Source organism: Hemibagrus wyckioides, linkage group LG14 (assembly GCF_019097595.1).
Source record: "Hemibagrus wyckioides isolate EC202008001 linkage group LG14, SWU_Hwy_1.0, whole genome shotgun sequence".
NCBI classification, from domain to species: domain Eukaryota; kingdom Metazoa; phylum Chordata; class Actinopteri; order Siluriformes; family Bagridae; genus Hemibagrus; species Hemibagrus wyckioides.
The window spans coordinates 7,084,033-7,099,461 of NC_080723.1; the positions used below are offsets into that span (position 1 = coordinate 7,084,033).

Genomic DNA, 15,429 nt, shown 5'->3' on the forward strand with positions numbered 1-15,429 from the left:
AATCCCAAACAGACCTGATGATGTTGAGATCAGGGCTCTGTAGTACCAAACTAATACTTCCAGGACTCCTTGTTCTTCTCTATGCTGAAGATAGTTCTTAATGACATTGGCTGTATATTTAGGGTCGTTGTCCTTCAACAGAATAAATTTGGGGCCAACCAGATGCCTCATTGATGGTATTATACTGATGGATGGTATGTCTGCTGTTATTTCTCAGCATTGCAGACACCATTAATCCTGACCAAAACTCCAACTCTATTTGCAGAAATGCAGCCCCAAACTTGCAAGGAACCTCCAACATGCTTTACTGTTACCTGCAGACACTCTTTATTGTACTGACTGTACTTTATTGTCCCCAGCCCTTCAGTGCACAACCTGCTTCCAGCTACATCCAAATATTTCACATTTTGAGTCATCAGTCCAGAGCACCTGCTGCACTTTTTAGCCAAAAAGCCATGGAGGTATGGCTTTTTGGCTGCAATCCTTCCAGGAAGCCCACTTCTGGCCAGACTTCTCCAAACAGCAGATAAGTGTACCTGCTTGGTATAATTGGTTAAATCATATACCTGACCCTGATCCTACAAATCCCTGACTTTGTGCAAGTGTACAAAGTGTGCAAGATGCTGGTTTGAAGCCAGAGGGTAGTCACACCAAATACTGAGTTGATTTTCTTTTGGTTTTCTTCTGCACGCTCACTGTTTTGTAAAAATAAACATTTAAAATATATATTTTTGAGAATTCTTGAAAACTTTTTAAACATATATATATATATATATATATATACAGTATATGTATTTTGGCCAAGCTCTAAAGTTAGTTTAATTCAATAAGGTAGTAAAAAAAAAATGAATCCAGATATGGCCAAAAGTATCTGCATTTTTTCCATTCTATAAACACTTTTACTTTTAAATAGAAGTATTCTGATAATCTCTGGATACCACAAGCAACCTGAGGTGGGTTTATCCTTCATCCTTTTAAAAAACACCTTTGGCAAATGAAAAGCGACTTCTGCGCAACATTTTTTGTCACCTGGTTCATTTCATTATGATGTAATATAATGTTATATATCAGTCTGATTTTTCAGATTATTATGTATCATTATGTTTCAAATCATTATGTATTAATCCAACAATAAAGAACCATGGGTACTTAGCATTACCAAATATGATTTCTAATTTCCTTTGGACCTTACTCCAGAATTGTGAGATTTATGAGAGAAATTGTAACAAACAAGACCAAAACCTATGGCTGTGTAACAACACTACTCTTGTATTTTAGGCTGAAATTATTGTTTTAAAAATGTATATTTACATGCTAAAGGGCAAACAAAATCAGTAATGTTAAAGTACGACTAATAGTAATACATTTGATACTATGTTAACCTCTACATTAATAGAAAACATGCTGATGGTTTATACCTGTTCCTGGCACAGTTCCGGGGAATTGACCTGCTTCTGCTGACATGTTTCAGTGGGTGCATCCATCTTCCATTTAAGGGCAAATTCTTCTGGAGGTAAGTGTTGACCTATAAAATGAATTAAAAAATTTATGAACGGGGTTAAACCAACAAACTGTACAATTTAATTACAGAGTGTTTTTTTTATATATATATATGTGTGTGTATATATGATAGGAAATGGGTTCATCACTGTTTCTTCTTTTAGATAGACCGTTTCTTTCTTCTTTAGATATGAATGAGTGAGTCAGGGAATGAGAATATAATTGACTTTATCAAAGTGTATGTAAGAGAATCAGTGTATGTTTAAGTTAGCAAGTGTGTATATACTGTAAGTAATTGAGTGAGTGAGAATATGAATGAATGAGTGAGTCAGTGAGTATGTGAGTGAATCAGTGAGTGAGTCAGGAAGACAGTGTACGAGTGAGTATATATGTGAGTGAGTCAGTATGCGAGTGAGTCAGGCAGTAAGTATGTGATTGAGTGAGTCAGTGTGTGAATGAGTCAGGGAGTTTGTTTATGAGTGATTTAGTGAGTCAGTATGTGTGTGTCAGGCACTGTGTGTATGAGTGATTCAGTGACTGAGTGTATGAGTGAGTATATGGGTGAGTCAGTCAGTGAGTGAGTAAGTAAGTAACTGAGCTTGGCACCATGATGTTGGCGTTCTTCTCAACATAAACAAATGGAAATTATGCACAGTTATTATGATTAGACTTTTGGGAATTTATAACAAATTTGTCTCACCATTTTCAATGAACTCATTCTGCATGATGCCATTGAAGTCCCCACAGAGTCCACATGTTTGATTCATATAGTCTTTGGAGAGCTCAATCTGTTGATATAGACAAAGATGACTCATAAAACTGATACATTTATAGTGTGTGAACTGTATCACCTAGTTATGTTCTAATTTTTGATTATAGTACTAGTATAGTTATTATAATAATATAATAATAATTTGAATAAAATCTAATTTATTATAAAAATAAATTATAATAATTTTAACATTTATATTTATAATATGTGACAATATAATGTGCTTATTATTAATATTATTATTATTATTATTATAGAATTCCAGCGTTCCACAAGATTCATTTGCAGGTTAAGTCAGCTCAGGATAAAGCTGTCAAAAATATCCAGAAATTGGTTTAATTACTCTGTATTAAACTCACAAAAATTGATGTCTAATAAGGTTTGATCTTTCTATTCCCATCTTTTCCATTAAAATTCATTAAAAAAGACTTCTCTATTTGATTAGAGTGTGACATTTAGTGTGACATCCTGTTTAATGTTTTCCTTCCACTATTTGTGTGTAAACAAACTTTACATGTGCCAACAGAGTTTGGGTGTAATCTTTGAAAGAGTCAGGCAAAGTGAAGTTAAATGTTGTATCACGCAAGCAAACATCTGGGCAGTTGAGGATTAATCTTATCATCTATCCTATCTAACCTATCATCAGTATATTAACTTTATATTAACAGTTACAAAATGTCTTACTGCTGACCTGCATATATTGTAATTGAAATAAAAATCAAACTGTACCGAGAGAGAGTTGTCTTCATCCCAAAACACTGTCACTCCTAGCTTGGAGCTGATTTTAATGTAATTGGTCACTTTCTCAACCCGAATTCCATTATAATAGCCTGGGATAGTCAATCTGTGTAGAAATGTTCAAGAAAATGTTAAACATCACATAAGGAGGGTATGGCTTTGAATTGAGTATTCATGAGAACATGACACTGAAAAAATTATCAGCAAATACACTCAAAAGACACAACCTGTTTATAATATCTTTGCAGTGACAAAAATACTCACACTTCGTTGTCCATGGTAATGTTGCCTTCGTGAAGCATAATTACTGTCCCTTCCAGCTTCACGTTAAAAGATCTAATTGCAGCGACGCCACCAATGTATTCCCTCCTCATCTGGATGTTGAAGTCAGACCGGGTACTGTCGCACATGGTGGTAAGTATGTAGTTACAGGCGTAGGGCAACTGGAAGAATTCACCATCAAATGTGGAGTAGTGGAAGTTTCCCCAAGTACTGCACACCTGTCTATTATGAGCAGAACCTGTGAACAGTTGCTTAGCGTTAAGTTTGGCATTACTTTAGACAATCATCAGTAGTGTAAATTTGGAAAAATACAGAAAATGTTTACTTATGGCACTGTTAGTCATCATGTCCATGTTTGTTTGCAAAAACACTGCAAAACAGATGATTTGGACACTGTATATATATATTAAGAGACCTCAATAAGAGACATATTCAGAGATAAGTTCATACCAACATCATTATTCAGACCTGAGATGTTATACTACACACTTATAGTATGTGCTACTCTTTATCTTCTTTTATATTACATGCTTCTATGTTATGTGATTAAAAAAGGGTGATGTGCATTTTCAATTGCATTCCCTGTAATTCTTTTTTCCACACAAAAACCCAATCTATCAAGAATAGAATCAAACTTAGCTAATGTATATTAATATCGTTTTATGTCATACACTGAACTGCATACCTGGTATCATTGTTGTTGCCATCATGTCTATTCCAGGAGGCATTGAAGGTGCCAGGAGAAGAAATGATAAATGATCACATTTTTGAAAGAAACCAAAAGAAACCAGAAATATATATGCTAAATAATCTACCCTGAAATATAACATATACAGAATTATTGCTTAGCTCCTAGACACATCAGGTCCTTTTCAACCATAAAAAAGGAAGCACTGCTCATAGCACACAGCAAAATTTATAATAACAACAAATGCTTTTTTGCTTATGATATTTTACCTGTAATTCAATATGTTAAATATTTCACCAGCACTATATTTTAGTTAAAATAGCATATACTTTAATTTGTACATTTATTTTATATACAATAAAAGTGTCTTAAAAAAATTAAATAAATTCCTTGGGTAATCTTTAAGCTATTTACTGTTAATTATATTGAATAGTGCACAGTAACATGTAAATAAATATTCCCAACAGGAATATCAACAAGAATCATCAAGAATATCATCAACAAGCTGATCACAACCTTTAAGTAACAGACATAATTACTTAAATAAATTGTACTTTGTAAAAATTCATTTTTTCCATTTATTAAACATGACTTAGTAATATTAACAGCAATCAGACACAATATAAAATATAACACACTAAATTCCACAAAGTCTCTCCAACCTGATTGTTGCGTTGACTGCAGTCCAGTTAGTATTAAAAGCCAACTCAATAGCCATATTTGTGACATCTTTGTACATCCCATGGATGTGAGGCCACTGGTCCCACTACTACAGGAAAATGGCTTTTATACACAATTCTGAACTGGCCGAATGCTGATGAGGGTGGAGCATTAGCTAACACTGCTATTAGTTGTTCAGTCATTATATCAAAATAAATATTGAACATATAGAAGTTTGTGTTTGATATCAAACATGGTTTAAGTAAACTTTTGTCACATTGTGTGTGAGTGATAAATGTTTCACTTAACACAGGAACGTGTACCAACCACTTTCTTATACTAACACAGGTACAAGTTTGTTTCCTAAGAAAGAGCACTGATCTACAGTGGACGTAAAAGTTTACACACCTTAAATTGGCAAGATTTTGTGATGTAAAAAAAAACAAAACATTGTGAAACCAGGAAATCATGTCAGAGCTTTCCCCCATCCTTAATGTGAAATACAACATATATAAAAATAAATAAATAAATAAAATGAGATGAAAGGGAATATAGGAAAAATAAAAATGTTGCAATAACCTGGATAAAATTGGGGATGTGGCTGTGTTTAGAATAAATGAGCCTAACATGCTCAATCTACTACTAATCACTTCACAGACACAATATAAAATTAATGTTAGTATCCCACCACCTGTAGGTAATGGGCCCTTTTCTTTTTTCTTTAACTTACTTTACAGATACTATATGTAATTCTTATGGATTACCTATAGTGGATGAGTGTACTTAGATAATTAATAATATGTACCTATACGATACCTATTTGTGCTGCTTTTATTAACGCACTGAGAAGTAAGCCTTCGAATGGGAGTGAGAGAAAAACCAATAGGCCTGTGCCAGCTCAACAGCAGCAAAGCTTCAGTTGTTTGTCTGTTTTTTTTTGCTGTAGCCCAAGCTGAAGAAAGCTAAAGAAATCAGCTGACAAACAATTCCCTCGCTCAGTTGGTTTCTGGAAGCTCTCTAAATCTTGCCACAAACTTTGTCATGACAAGGTTATATAGCCAGAGGATCACACATACACACACACACATACACGCACATGCACACAAGCACACACACACACACACACACACACACACACTATTCTTTTGCACAGAGTCGGTCTATATGTTGTTTGTCTGCACTGTCTTGTCTTGTCATCCTGTGCACTTCTGTTGTATGTCTAGTTTTTACTAAAGATTGCACCTTAAGTATAGTTTAGTTTTTATCTCTATGTTTAGCTCTATGTTTGTCTGCGTCACTGTACTTTGTTATGTGTAGCACCTTTGGTCTAGGAGGAACGTTGTTTCACTCCACTGAGTACTGCATCAGCTATATATGGTTGAAGTGACAATAAAGCTTCTTTGACTTTTGACTTTGACACACACGCACACACACACACACACACACACTCACATGCACACACACTTACACCTGTGGGCAATATGATGCAGCCTGCCACCATGTTTTTGGGATGGGAGAGAAAACTAGAGAAAATCTGAATCTCATTACCTGCACTTAAATACTAAATGTTAAGTGGCAAGAGATATTTGTGCAGACATATTTGTGAATTCATGGTGGTATAGGAAGCTGAAGTTTATATTAAAATAATATATCATATATTTTATAACATATATTAAAATAATGCTATTAATGTATATATTAATACCTGTATATGATACACATTACTGGTGGATGATTGACTTAAACTCTATAATATTATGTTTAATATTTGTTAGTTATCACACAGTGAACATTTAAAAAAAGTTGAAAAAGGGAACTCATCTCACACATACAATCATATAGTTTACTTTAAGTCTACTTTGTGTGCACTGGATTACATCAACTGATGACCAAAGACTTTTAAACTGCACTTTATTTAAACAGCTACATATATATCTGAATTAAAAGCAAAGCAATTCGATCCTATAAATGACATCTTTGAAAATAATCATAATAAAGCATGTGAAATCTTTTCAAAATTTCTAAACACAAAATGCATAACAGGGAGCTCTTTCTGACTGTGATGTTAAGGTGATATTGCTGTTAAGGTGCATCCTTATGGGAGTCTGAAGCTGCGTCTGCGGCGAGGATCTTCTGTGTCAGTGTGTACGCTCTGGAACTTTCCAAGACACTTAGTCTGGTCACAGCTGCATGCCTCAACATGGAAGTAGGTGTGATTTATTATTTCTCCATTCAGACAGTCCAGACTCACTTGGCGCTTACTGGTGCGACTCGCTTGACAACAGCTACATGATGAAGCACCTAACTCAGTGTACCTGGAACAGACAGACAAACAAATAGATATGAAATAACACAGCATGGCTGAATGATCAATTCTGTTTGGTTAGAAGGTGTATACCTGCATGGCTTTCACAGCAGTTTTGTCTGTAACTAGGTTTATTTTAATGCATTATTGTTTCTATAGCAACAACTCATACATAGCCTGAAGTTATTTTGTTAGGATTCGAGGGTCTGAGCACTTTGTAATAGTCATTGTGTGTTAGAAAGTTTGCCAGTATGGGAATGTCTTAGGAATCGAGGAGTTTATGCTTGGTGCTTTCTTAGTAAGATGACTAGGTGCATTTTACTCTCAAAAAAGAAAGGAATATGCTGAGGGAACGACTGTTTACAGCTGCTGTAACTTAATAGATAACAGGGACTAAGTGGTCTAATGGACATTATACAATCCTGAAAGTAACTGTAAACTGTAAAAAGTGCAACATGATGTTTGATAATAAATAAAAAATGCAAATCATTTGCGAATGACTGTGGTATAATTGGAATAACACAATACAGTTGCACTGAATTAAAAAAAAAAGTAATACATTTTGGAAGTATTATCTTATAGTACGGCCATTTGTGTGTTATTCCTTACATATAAATATAATTAATAATTAATAATAAAGTAATATAATAATAATTACAAGTTTATATGTATATTGTGTGTGTGTGTGTGTGTGTGTGTGTGTGTGTACTCACTTGCTGTAGCTGTTACAATGTCCCTGACAGTGTGTTTGTTCCACTCTGGTCTTTGACCGGCAGCTATTGTGAGTGATGTAATCAAAAGTGGTCTGTACTTTACATCCACTGTCCATATCCACACCTGAGAACATACAAACACACACACACACACAGAGTGAGAGAGAGAGAGAGAGAGAGAGAGAGAGAAGATACCATAATTTTCTTGAACCACTGTAGTTGATAGTTGTTGGTTGTAATGTAGTTGTGTCTGATTCTTAAAGATACATCAAGATTAATCAAATACATTATTGTATAGTGTTACTCACAGACTTGGCAGCAGCGATTAGCGGAAAGTTGCACAGTACCCTGCAGAAAAAGATCATCCCTGAACATATGTGCTTTTTATATGGCAGTAAACCCAATTAAAGAAATATCTACTTAAATTCCAACAATGACCAGCATTCTGATAAAACAATTTTCTATAACAGATAGTAAATTATCCTTACTGTTACTACCCCAGAAGAAAAGCAATAAAAAATAAATGTTTGGAAAAATGTACATTTTTGAAGTTATGAGCTTTAAATAACTGCAGAACAGGTTACATACTTTCATTTTCGTATTTTGTTAAGCATTTATGATTTGTGAAATTCGTTCGTGTGCAGCACTTAAAGTTAGTAGTTTGTGTGTGTGTGTGTGTGTCTTACAGGCTGGCAATTGCTGATGTTGAATGGTGGGCACTGGATCTTATAGTTAGTAGTAACATATTCTCCATCAGTCAGTGTGCAGATGAATTTGTCACATGCATCATTTGAAGGAGTCCATTCTGCCCCATTCTGCGCACACACACACACACACACCAGTGCACATAAAATCTCACAGAATACTTCACAACAAGAGCAAAACCTATAAGTCACTTATGTACTCATTTTAGAGTACTACTTTACAGCTGTATGTTTTTTAATAAATATAAAATAACATCCCTTTAGAAATTTTAAAATATTACAATTATTTAATGAATGGTTTAAGACCTAGTAAAGCTAGTAAAACCTTAGTAAATTCTACACATGCACTTAAGAATTCCCAAGAATTCCATATTATTTTCTATCTATAAATCAATTGTTCCATGGCCATTACCTCCAATATCTGTACTGTGCCATTGTAGTTAAGGACACATTTTCTCTTTACACATTTTCCACAGCATTCATCAGTGTCTGATTCCACATAGCTATATCCCTGAGAGAGAGAGAGAGAGAGAGAGAGAGAGATTCATTAGATCTGTTACCCTGTTTATGCAATGTTCGTACTGATGGATTATTATATAAAATAATTGTCATTCACTTTTATTCCTTTTTTCAACCCAGACAGCTTGGGAAATTGCATAGAAAAACTATAGCAAATAGCAAAGAAAAAGTACAAATGAACAAATTACAACTAATCAGCACTATGTTTTCCTTATAAGATAAAAACATCAGTTTGCGCTCTATCTGAATTTCTGATGAGGAAATTACTATCAGCTGATCTGTTACTACATATGGAACATTATTAATTAATTGAATCATTATGTGTCTAACAGAAATAGTTCACTTGCCAAATTTCTTGCCAACACAGAAATAAGAAATTAACCCATATGTATATACTGCAGTGGAATGCACACCCATTTGAGGGAACCCCATGAAACTGCATGAAAAGACACAATGTGTATTTGAGTTTTAGGTGATATATGTAATTTGCTGCTCTTTGTGTTAATTGTAATACCAAGAATTAATGTGACTTGATCATGAAAATATAGGCCATACTGTATGGGATGGAATACAACATTTACATTTATTCATTCTACAGCTGCTTTTACTAATGCTGGCATTTATTCGATGTGAGCCACCATTGTTAAGGCAGTTAAGTTAAGACACAAAGGATGTCTCAGGGGTTTGCTAAAGGTTTTAGAAGAAACTTAAGATTATTATTATTTCTGAGCATTAACCCCTGAATTAGCATTGCCTCACATATCTCAATGTATATTCATACTCCTTTAATTGCAGAGGCATTCCCATAAAAAGATATATAATCCCCCCACAAAAAAGATATAGTTTTGCAGCTAATTGCCCTTATAGCATGTACACAGTTTATCAGCAAAGTAACACATTTGTTCAAAGTGTTATATAGACTGTGGGAGAAAGTTAACCAAAACTCACTGGTTCACACTTCTCATTGCAAGTCACCATTCCACACTGGACCTTATACAATTGTGTATTCGGATCCACATCCCAGGTGCAGTGGCACTCCTGGCAATCGATGACGGGGATTGAAGTACCAGGCTGGAATGGAGAGTTATATGTTATATGTAATGATTTATAAAGGACATGGTTGTTATAGCTACAAAACCTGCAACACATATCTTGCGTGTGACATTTTAGCAAAGCTGTAAATGTCTTTCTCAGTTACCTCATACTCCTGTCTCTTATGGACACATACACTCTTCGGCTCTGTGAGAACAAACCATGTAATTGTAAACAAATATTAGAAAACATATATGACATTATGATGAAAGATAATATTCATATTTGTCATTATTCATACCGCATGTGTATTCAGGGCAGCATTTCCCTTCTGGCACTTTGAATACAGGAGTGTAGCCGATAGGACACTTGGCATTTACACTGGGGCAGGTGCTGCTCTCACAGCCTGAAATAAGTGCCAGAAAGTCATGGAGTCATGTAAAACATATATATTTACACCTAACCGATTTGCTGATTTCATTGAATGACAGCAGAAGAATTCAACAGAAACATGTCTACATCCAAACACTACATAAATCTCTAAACCATTTAAGGATTTTGTATTTAGTAGAAAGAACCTTAATACAATAGAAGAATCACAAGCAAACACTAAGCAACTAAAAAAAAACAATAATGCTATCTTACTGCAGGTATGTATAGTGCAACAGGCATCCAACGGATCTGTCACATTGACCACAATAAATCCTGGATCGCTGCAAGTCAGTTGGTTGCTGTTGTTTGAACACTGCTTTGGTTTGCAGATGATGGATACTGATCCCTCATCACAGACACAGTCCTGGCAACCATACTGGAACTCTTCTCCAAACTACCATTTAAATTCAGAGACAATGTCACAGTATTATTTGATTCTACAGAACTGCTACATAATACATATCTGTATCTTGTCACAATCACCCATTCATCTAGGCAGAATTACCCATATATACTGTATTAATTCTATTAATTCTTTTTATCATAGCCTTCATGCCTTTGTGGGCTAATGATCTGGGCTAACCAAAAATACCAACAGGCCAGTTAATGATTATATGATAGGTATCAATCAGTGTTACAGAATTCAAAACTGTTGGAATTGCAAATAATTTTTATTTTAAAAATTTTATTTTTATTTTATTTTATTTTAATAATTATTTTTTAATTTTTAAATAATTTTTTGCAAAAAATTACAAAATTTGCTTTGCAAATTTAAAATGCAAGAAGAACCTGAAATTACCTCTCGTCCTTGACCAGAGGGGTCCAGGCATCCTACAAAGACAAAGATACATCAAACATTAAGGCAGTTATTACTATAGTGTACAGCATTATTATTATTAGTAATAGTAGTAGTAGTAGTAGTAGTAGAAATTCATTACATTTATATTAATGATGGACAAACAGTCCCTGCCTCTGAACCAATTATGCATGGCACAGGTTCAAAATTATTTTATCAAGTCACCACAGACTATCTACTGGACACATATTTACAGTTAGATTCTACAATTGTGTTTTGTTTGATGCTACAATTTGTTTTGTCCTTAAAAGCGACATTTAGAAACCATGATGTGTCTGGAGATTATTATTGTGTTGTTTAACCAGTGGACATGATTATTTCAGTTGTACAAATAAAGCCTTTCCTACCGGGCAATACAGTGATAGAACAGTCATGCCTTGGGGCTGTTTTGTGTTTTGGCTTTGATAAAGCATTATGGAATCAGAAATTCAGCTAGCAGGATATTTCAGCTCGAAACCTTGTGGCCTCTGCCAGGAAGATTAGACTTGGTGTTTAAATTGATTTTCAAACAATTTAATTAATCCTAGTGAAACTCTGGGCTCTGGAAAAGGGTATCCACATGTCACTTTATGTTCTAATTAAAATGGTCTGTCTTTCTTGAGGTGACTGTATACTTATGTGATCAGGTTATAGAGACAAGCTAATCACTTACCACACTTGTCAACACACACTCCTGACTCCTTACTGAAGAGCTTCATGCCATCAGGACAGAAACAACCCTCAGTGGTCATGTTAAGGAAATGGTCTTCAGGCCTTATAATAAAAACAATAAGATATTAAGCCTTAAGAAATTCCATCCTTATCTGAATACATCCGAATAAATGTCTGCTCATTGGCATAAGGAATATAAATGCAGTTTTCTGGAATTAATTTGCATATCATCCACCTTCCATTTCACTTCTTATAATTTTTACATCAATCAAACTAGCTGCATTATCATATACCACCAATTATAACTCATACACAACCACTTCAGAGAAGATTAGATAAATTATACAGGTATATTTTAGTATAGTTTAGATAAAGTTTAGTTATAAGAAATTAAATAGATATAAATATGCACTTGTCTTTGCAGGTTGGAGGATCAGCAGGTCCACAAGGTTGGTACACTTTATCTGCTGGACATTCGGCAGCTGGGGAAATAACATACAACATACATATAATTTCATCATGGATACACAGCTCAAACTAATCTGAGAGCATCCATACGTCACCATTTCACACTTAATACAAAGCTTATACTTGCATGTTGTTTCACATGCTTTTTGTTTTATGTAATTACATTCTCATGAGAATGGGATCATGCATCTCCATAAAATGGGCTGCTGCATATTGTTAGGTGGCTTACTGCATAGATTAGTGTGGTCCCTCCAGTTTATGCAGATACCAGCCTGAGAGCAATGTGATGCATAGGTCTGAACACTGGTACAGACCACAGCTGGGTTGCTCGTATGACAACTGTCAAACTGGCAGCCTGCAAAGTAGTTTTCAGGGGACACAAGGCGATGACACTCCTTAAACAAACTGGAAAATAGTGAGAAAGATTTACATAGTTGTTGCATATGTTATGTGAAAAGCAAAATGAGCAATATGATATCAATTGATAATCAGTCCACATTAGTCCAGTGCCAAGTATCAGACTCTTGTGGTAAGATGCAAACAGATAACAATGCAGGTATCAGTGCAAACAAAACGTTTCAGAAATTACATAATTTTTGCCTCTGTACCTTTTAATTAATCTTACAATTGAATCTTAGTTTACAAAGAAAAAAATCTGTTCATTTTTTTAAAAAGTTTAAAAATCTTTAAAAACCCATTAGCAAAGAGGCTAATGGATATAATACTCACTCGCTCTTTAGAAGCTCACACACTGTGTTGATCGGACAAGGAGTTTTTGTGGGCGCAGCTGTTTCTGGCTCCACTGGTGGTGGTTTGCATTCGGGGTTGTTCAGGTCTTTAGCTTGCCAATAGTTTGCCATTGCTGCACAGTTATCTACAAATGTCCCCCCTGGTAGCATGCAGTCATCATCCATGTTGTTGTTGCATGTACCTAAGGGAATTAAAAGTAAAAGATTTGAATTTTGCAAATTTGCATGTATTATAACATTATGTCATAATTTGATATGAAATTTAACAGTAAAATAAAATAACTATGAATGTCTTTTAATGGCAAGCTTACTATAAGTGTATATCTCTTGGTATATGCTTAATTCACTTGAATCCTTTATTTATCCCTAATGGTCTTACAGTGTGTTCCACTTAATTCCACAACACACTATGACTATGGACTTAATAAAAAAATTTTAAAGTTACATTTTGTTTTATTGTAAAATACTCGCACTTATTATTCCATACCACAGTGTCCTTGAGTGTTGTTCCCAAAATACTGAAATGGCAAGTTTACACTGAAACCGGTGACTCCAAACATGACCACAACATTCAGTTTTGGAATCTCCAGGATTAAGTTCAACACTGAGCTCAGCACCCTCAGGCCATTTTGTTGAAATGGTAATTTCATAGTAGATTTCCCCAATAAAGCCTGTGTTGATAAAGGTAGGACAGATTAACCACAATTAAGCACTTACTGGCTTAGCATAAACCTTTGTGTAGATGTTCTGATGTTAAACCTCACCTCCAGCTTGGCAGCCCCTATAAGGTTGTGGTTTTTCAGTGTGACCACTAGATTGTTGTAGGACACAATGATAGATCTTGGGCATGACACAGATTCTCGGGGGTCACAATTGACGTTATCAATGTAAATTTTCAAGTGATGTTTAGGACTGATTTCCTGCATTAAAACATATGTGCATTCTCCTTGATGACTATAGAACCGTCCATCAAATGTTTTGTAGTGAGGATCACCCCAGCCTTCACAAAAGCCTGAAACAGAGAAAATTATTTTATTGTTTTTATTTCTTGCAGTATATTTAATTTTTATTGAAAACTGTATTTTTACTTTAAATAATCCTTCTTTTTTTATTGGACAAAATGGGTCAACATTTACATGACCAAAATTTGGACGCAAAATGTACGAACCAATTCTAATTATTTAATTAATATTATGTATATATTATTCATTTGTTATTCATTATGCTATTTAAATAGGAGTATGCCTTTCACTCACAGTCACAAGCACGTTGTTCACAGCAGTAATTTTCATCTGGCACCAGAACAGGTGGTTTGCGATTTGAACAGGTGATATTTTGAAGAGGTGGACATTCATATGGGATGATCTCAATAATATTGTTTTCAATGCACCTGGCCATTGTGCAGTTACAGATCTCAAATGTGATATTTTCCTATCACCAGAAAAAATAGCACATTTTAATGCATCATATACAACATATTAGTTTTGTTACAGTCACATGTAAATATTCACAGAATATTATACATGCAATTGTCATTTTCAGTTCAGTTAATGAATTTTAATTTAGCCTACAAAACATACAAAATTAATCATTTCAAGTTCTATCATTCAGACCGTTGTAAAATCAAATGATCTAAAAATGCATTTCTACAATCTGGTATGTTGTTGTTGTTGTTTTTTCGGCTGCTCCCTGTTTGGGGTTGCAACAGCGGATCATTTGGTCCGCATGTTTTGATCTGGCACAGGTATTACGCCAGATGACCTTCCTGACGCAACCCTCCCATTTTATCCGGGCATGGGACCAGCACTGAGAGCTAACTGTCCAGGAATCAAACCCGGGCTGCAGCAATGAGATCACAGGATCCTGCCGCTGGACCACCAGGAGGCATGCATTTCAACAATTGCTATAATTTCTGTAATAAATTGTTTTACAACCTTTGGGATCTTTTCCCAATGCATATCCAGTGCCATCAGAATTGGTTAAAGACACAAACAAGTCTAACATTTACCTGTTAATGAAATGTCTGGCAAGTCTAAAAAAAGCTATTCTAATTAAAAACATTCAAGGAGAAAAGCAAAGGTATCCCATCAATATGATTTGACAAGATTTTATTCTCCAGAGAATTATTTGTGTGTGATACTTACTTTTACTCCCCAGTCTGTGCAGTTTTTCTCTGTTGGTAGTGTTGGTGTTGGTGTTGGTGTTGGTGGGCATGGTCTTGTTGTGTTATATATTACACAACTATCAGAACAGATCATGGTCAAACATACACTCGAGCCAATGTCTTTATCTTCAAGTATTGGTTCTCCTAGTAAAGTGATAAAGAAATGGAGGTAAATGCCATGAAATAATGTCATGTA

The 15,429-nt window shown here is 34.8% G+C and overlaps 2 protein-coding genes across 5 annotated transcripts in view; both read right to left on the reverse strand.

Moving 5' to 3' along the window:
* The window catches only part of LOC131365014 (mucin-2-like), a 40,284-nt gene extending 34,011 nt beyond the window's left edge, over nucleotides 1-6,273 (reverse strand). The window contains exons 1-7 of one of the 3 annotated variants that reach the window (XM_058408576.1): nucleotides 4,643-6,273; nucleotides 3,978-4,004; nucleotides 3,618-3,662; nucleotides 3,275-3,530; nucleotides 3,002-3,116; nucleotides 2,201-2,288; nucleotides 1,419-1,525 (exon numbers count right to left, since the gene is read on the reverse strand). In XM_058408576.1, coding sequence (XP_058264559.1) covers nucleotides 1,419-1,525; nucleotides 2,201-2,288; nucleotides 3,002-3,116; nucleotides 3,275-3,530; nucleotides 3,618-3,662; nucleotides 3,978-4,004; nucleotides 4,643-4,724 — 720 coding nt within the window. In that variant the 5' untranslated portion in view covers nucleotides 4,725-6,273. The remainder of the gene's footprint in view (nucleotides 1-1,418; nucleotides 1,526-2,200; nucleotides 2,289-3,001; nucleotides 3,117-3,274; nucleotides 3,531-3,617; nucleotides 3,663-3,977; nucleotides 4,005-4,642) is intronic. The other 2 variants (XM_058408577.1, XM_058408578.1) reach the window with 2 other exon arrangements.
* Nucleotides 6,274-6,407: 134 nt separating this feature from the next.
* Nucleotides 6,408-15,429, reverse strand: part of muc2.1 (mucin 2.1) — a 30,994-nt gene continuing 21,972 nt past the window's right edge. For both annotated transcript variants that reach the window (XM_058408580.1, XM_058408579.1), the window contains 18 exons: nucleotides 15,214-15,377; nucleotides 14,326-14,500; nucleotides 13,834-14,081; nucleotides 13,557-13,740; nucleotides 13,050-13,251; nucleotides 12,550-12,725; nucleotides 12,265-12,334; nucleotides 11,854-11,954; nucleotides 11,145-11,176; nucleotides 10,559-10,739; nucleotides 10,215-10,319; nucleotides 10,080-10,120; nucleotides 9,830-9,952; nucleotides 8,775-8,873; nucleotides 8,345-8,473; nucleotides 7,967-8,006; nucleotides 7,659-7,782; nucleotides 6,408-6,955 (listed from right to left, as the gene is read on the reverse strand). In XM_058408580.1, coding sequence (XP_058264563.1) covers nucleotides 6,736-6,955; nucleotides 7,659-7,782; nucleotides 7,967-8,006; nucleotides 8,345-8,473; nucleotides 8,775-8,873; nucleotides 9,830-9,952; nucleotides 10,080-10,120; nucleotides 10,215-10,319; nucleotides 10,559-10,739; nucleotides 11,145-11,176; nucleotides 11,854-11,954; nucleotides 12,265-12,334; nucleotides 12,550-12,725; nucleotides 13,050-13,251; nucleotides 13,557-13,740; nucleotides 13,834-14,081; nucleotides 14,326-14,500; nucleotides 15,214-15,377 — 2,414 coding nt within the window. In that variant the 3' untranslated portion in view covers nucleotides 6,408-6,735. The remainder of the gene's footprint in view (nucleotides 6,956-7,658; nucleotides 7,783-7,966; nucleotides 8,007-8,344; nucleotides 8,474-8,774; nucleotides 8,874-9,829; nucleotides 9,953-10,079; nucleotides 10,121-10,214; nucleotides 10,320-10,558; nucleotides 10,740-11,144; nucleotides 11,177-11,853; nucleotides 11,955-12,264; nucleotides 12,335-12,549; nucleotides 12,726-13,049; nucleotides 13,252-13,556; nucleotides 13,741-13,833; nucleotides 14,082-14,325; nucleotides 14,501-15,213; nucleotides 15,378-15,429) is intronic.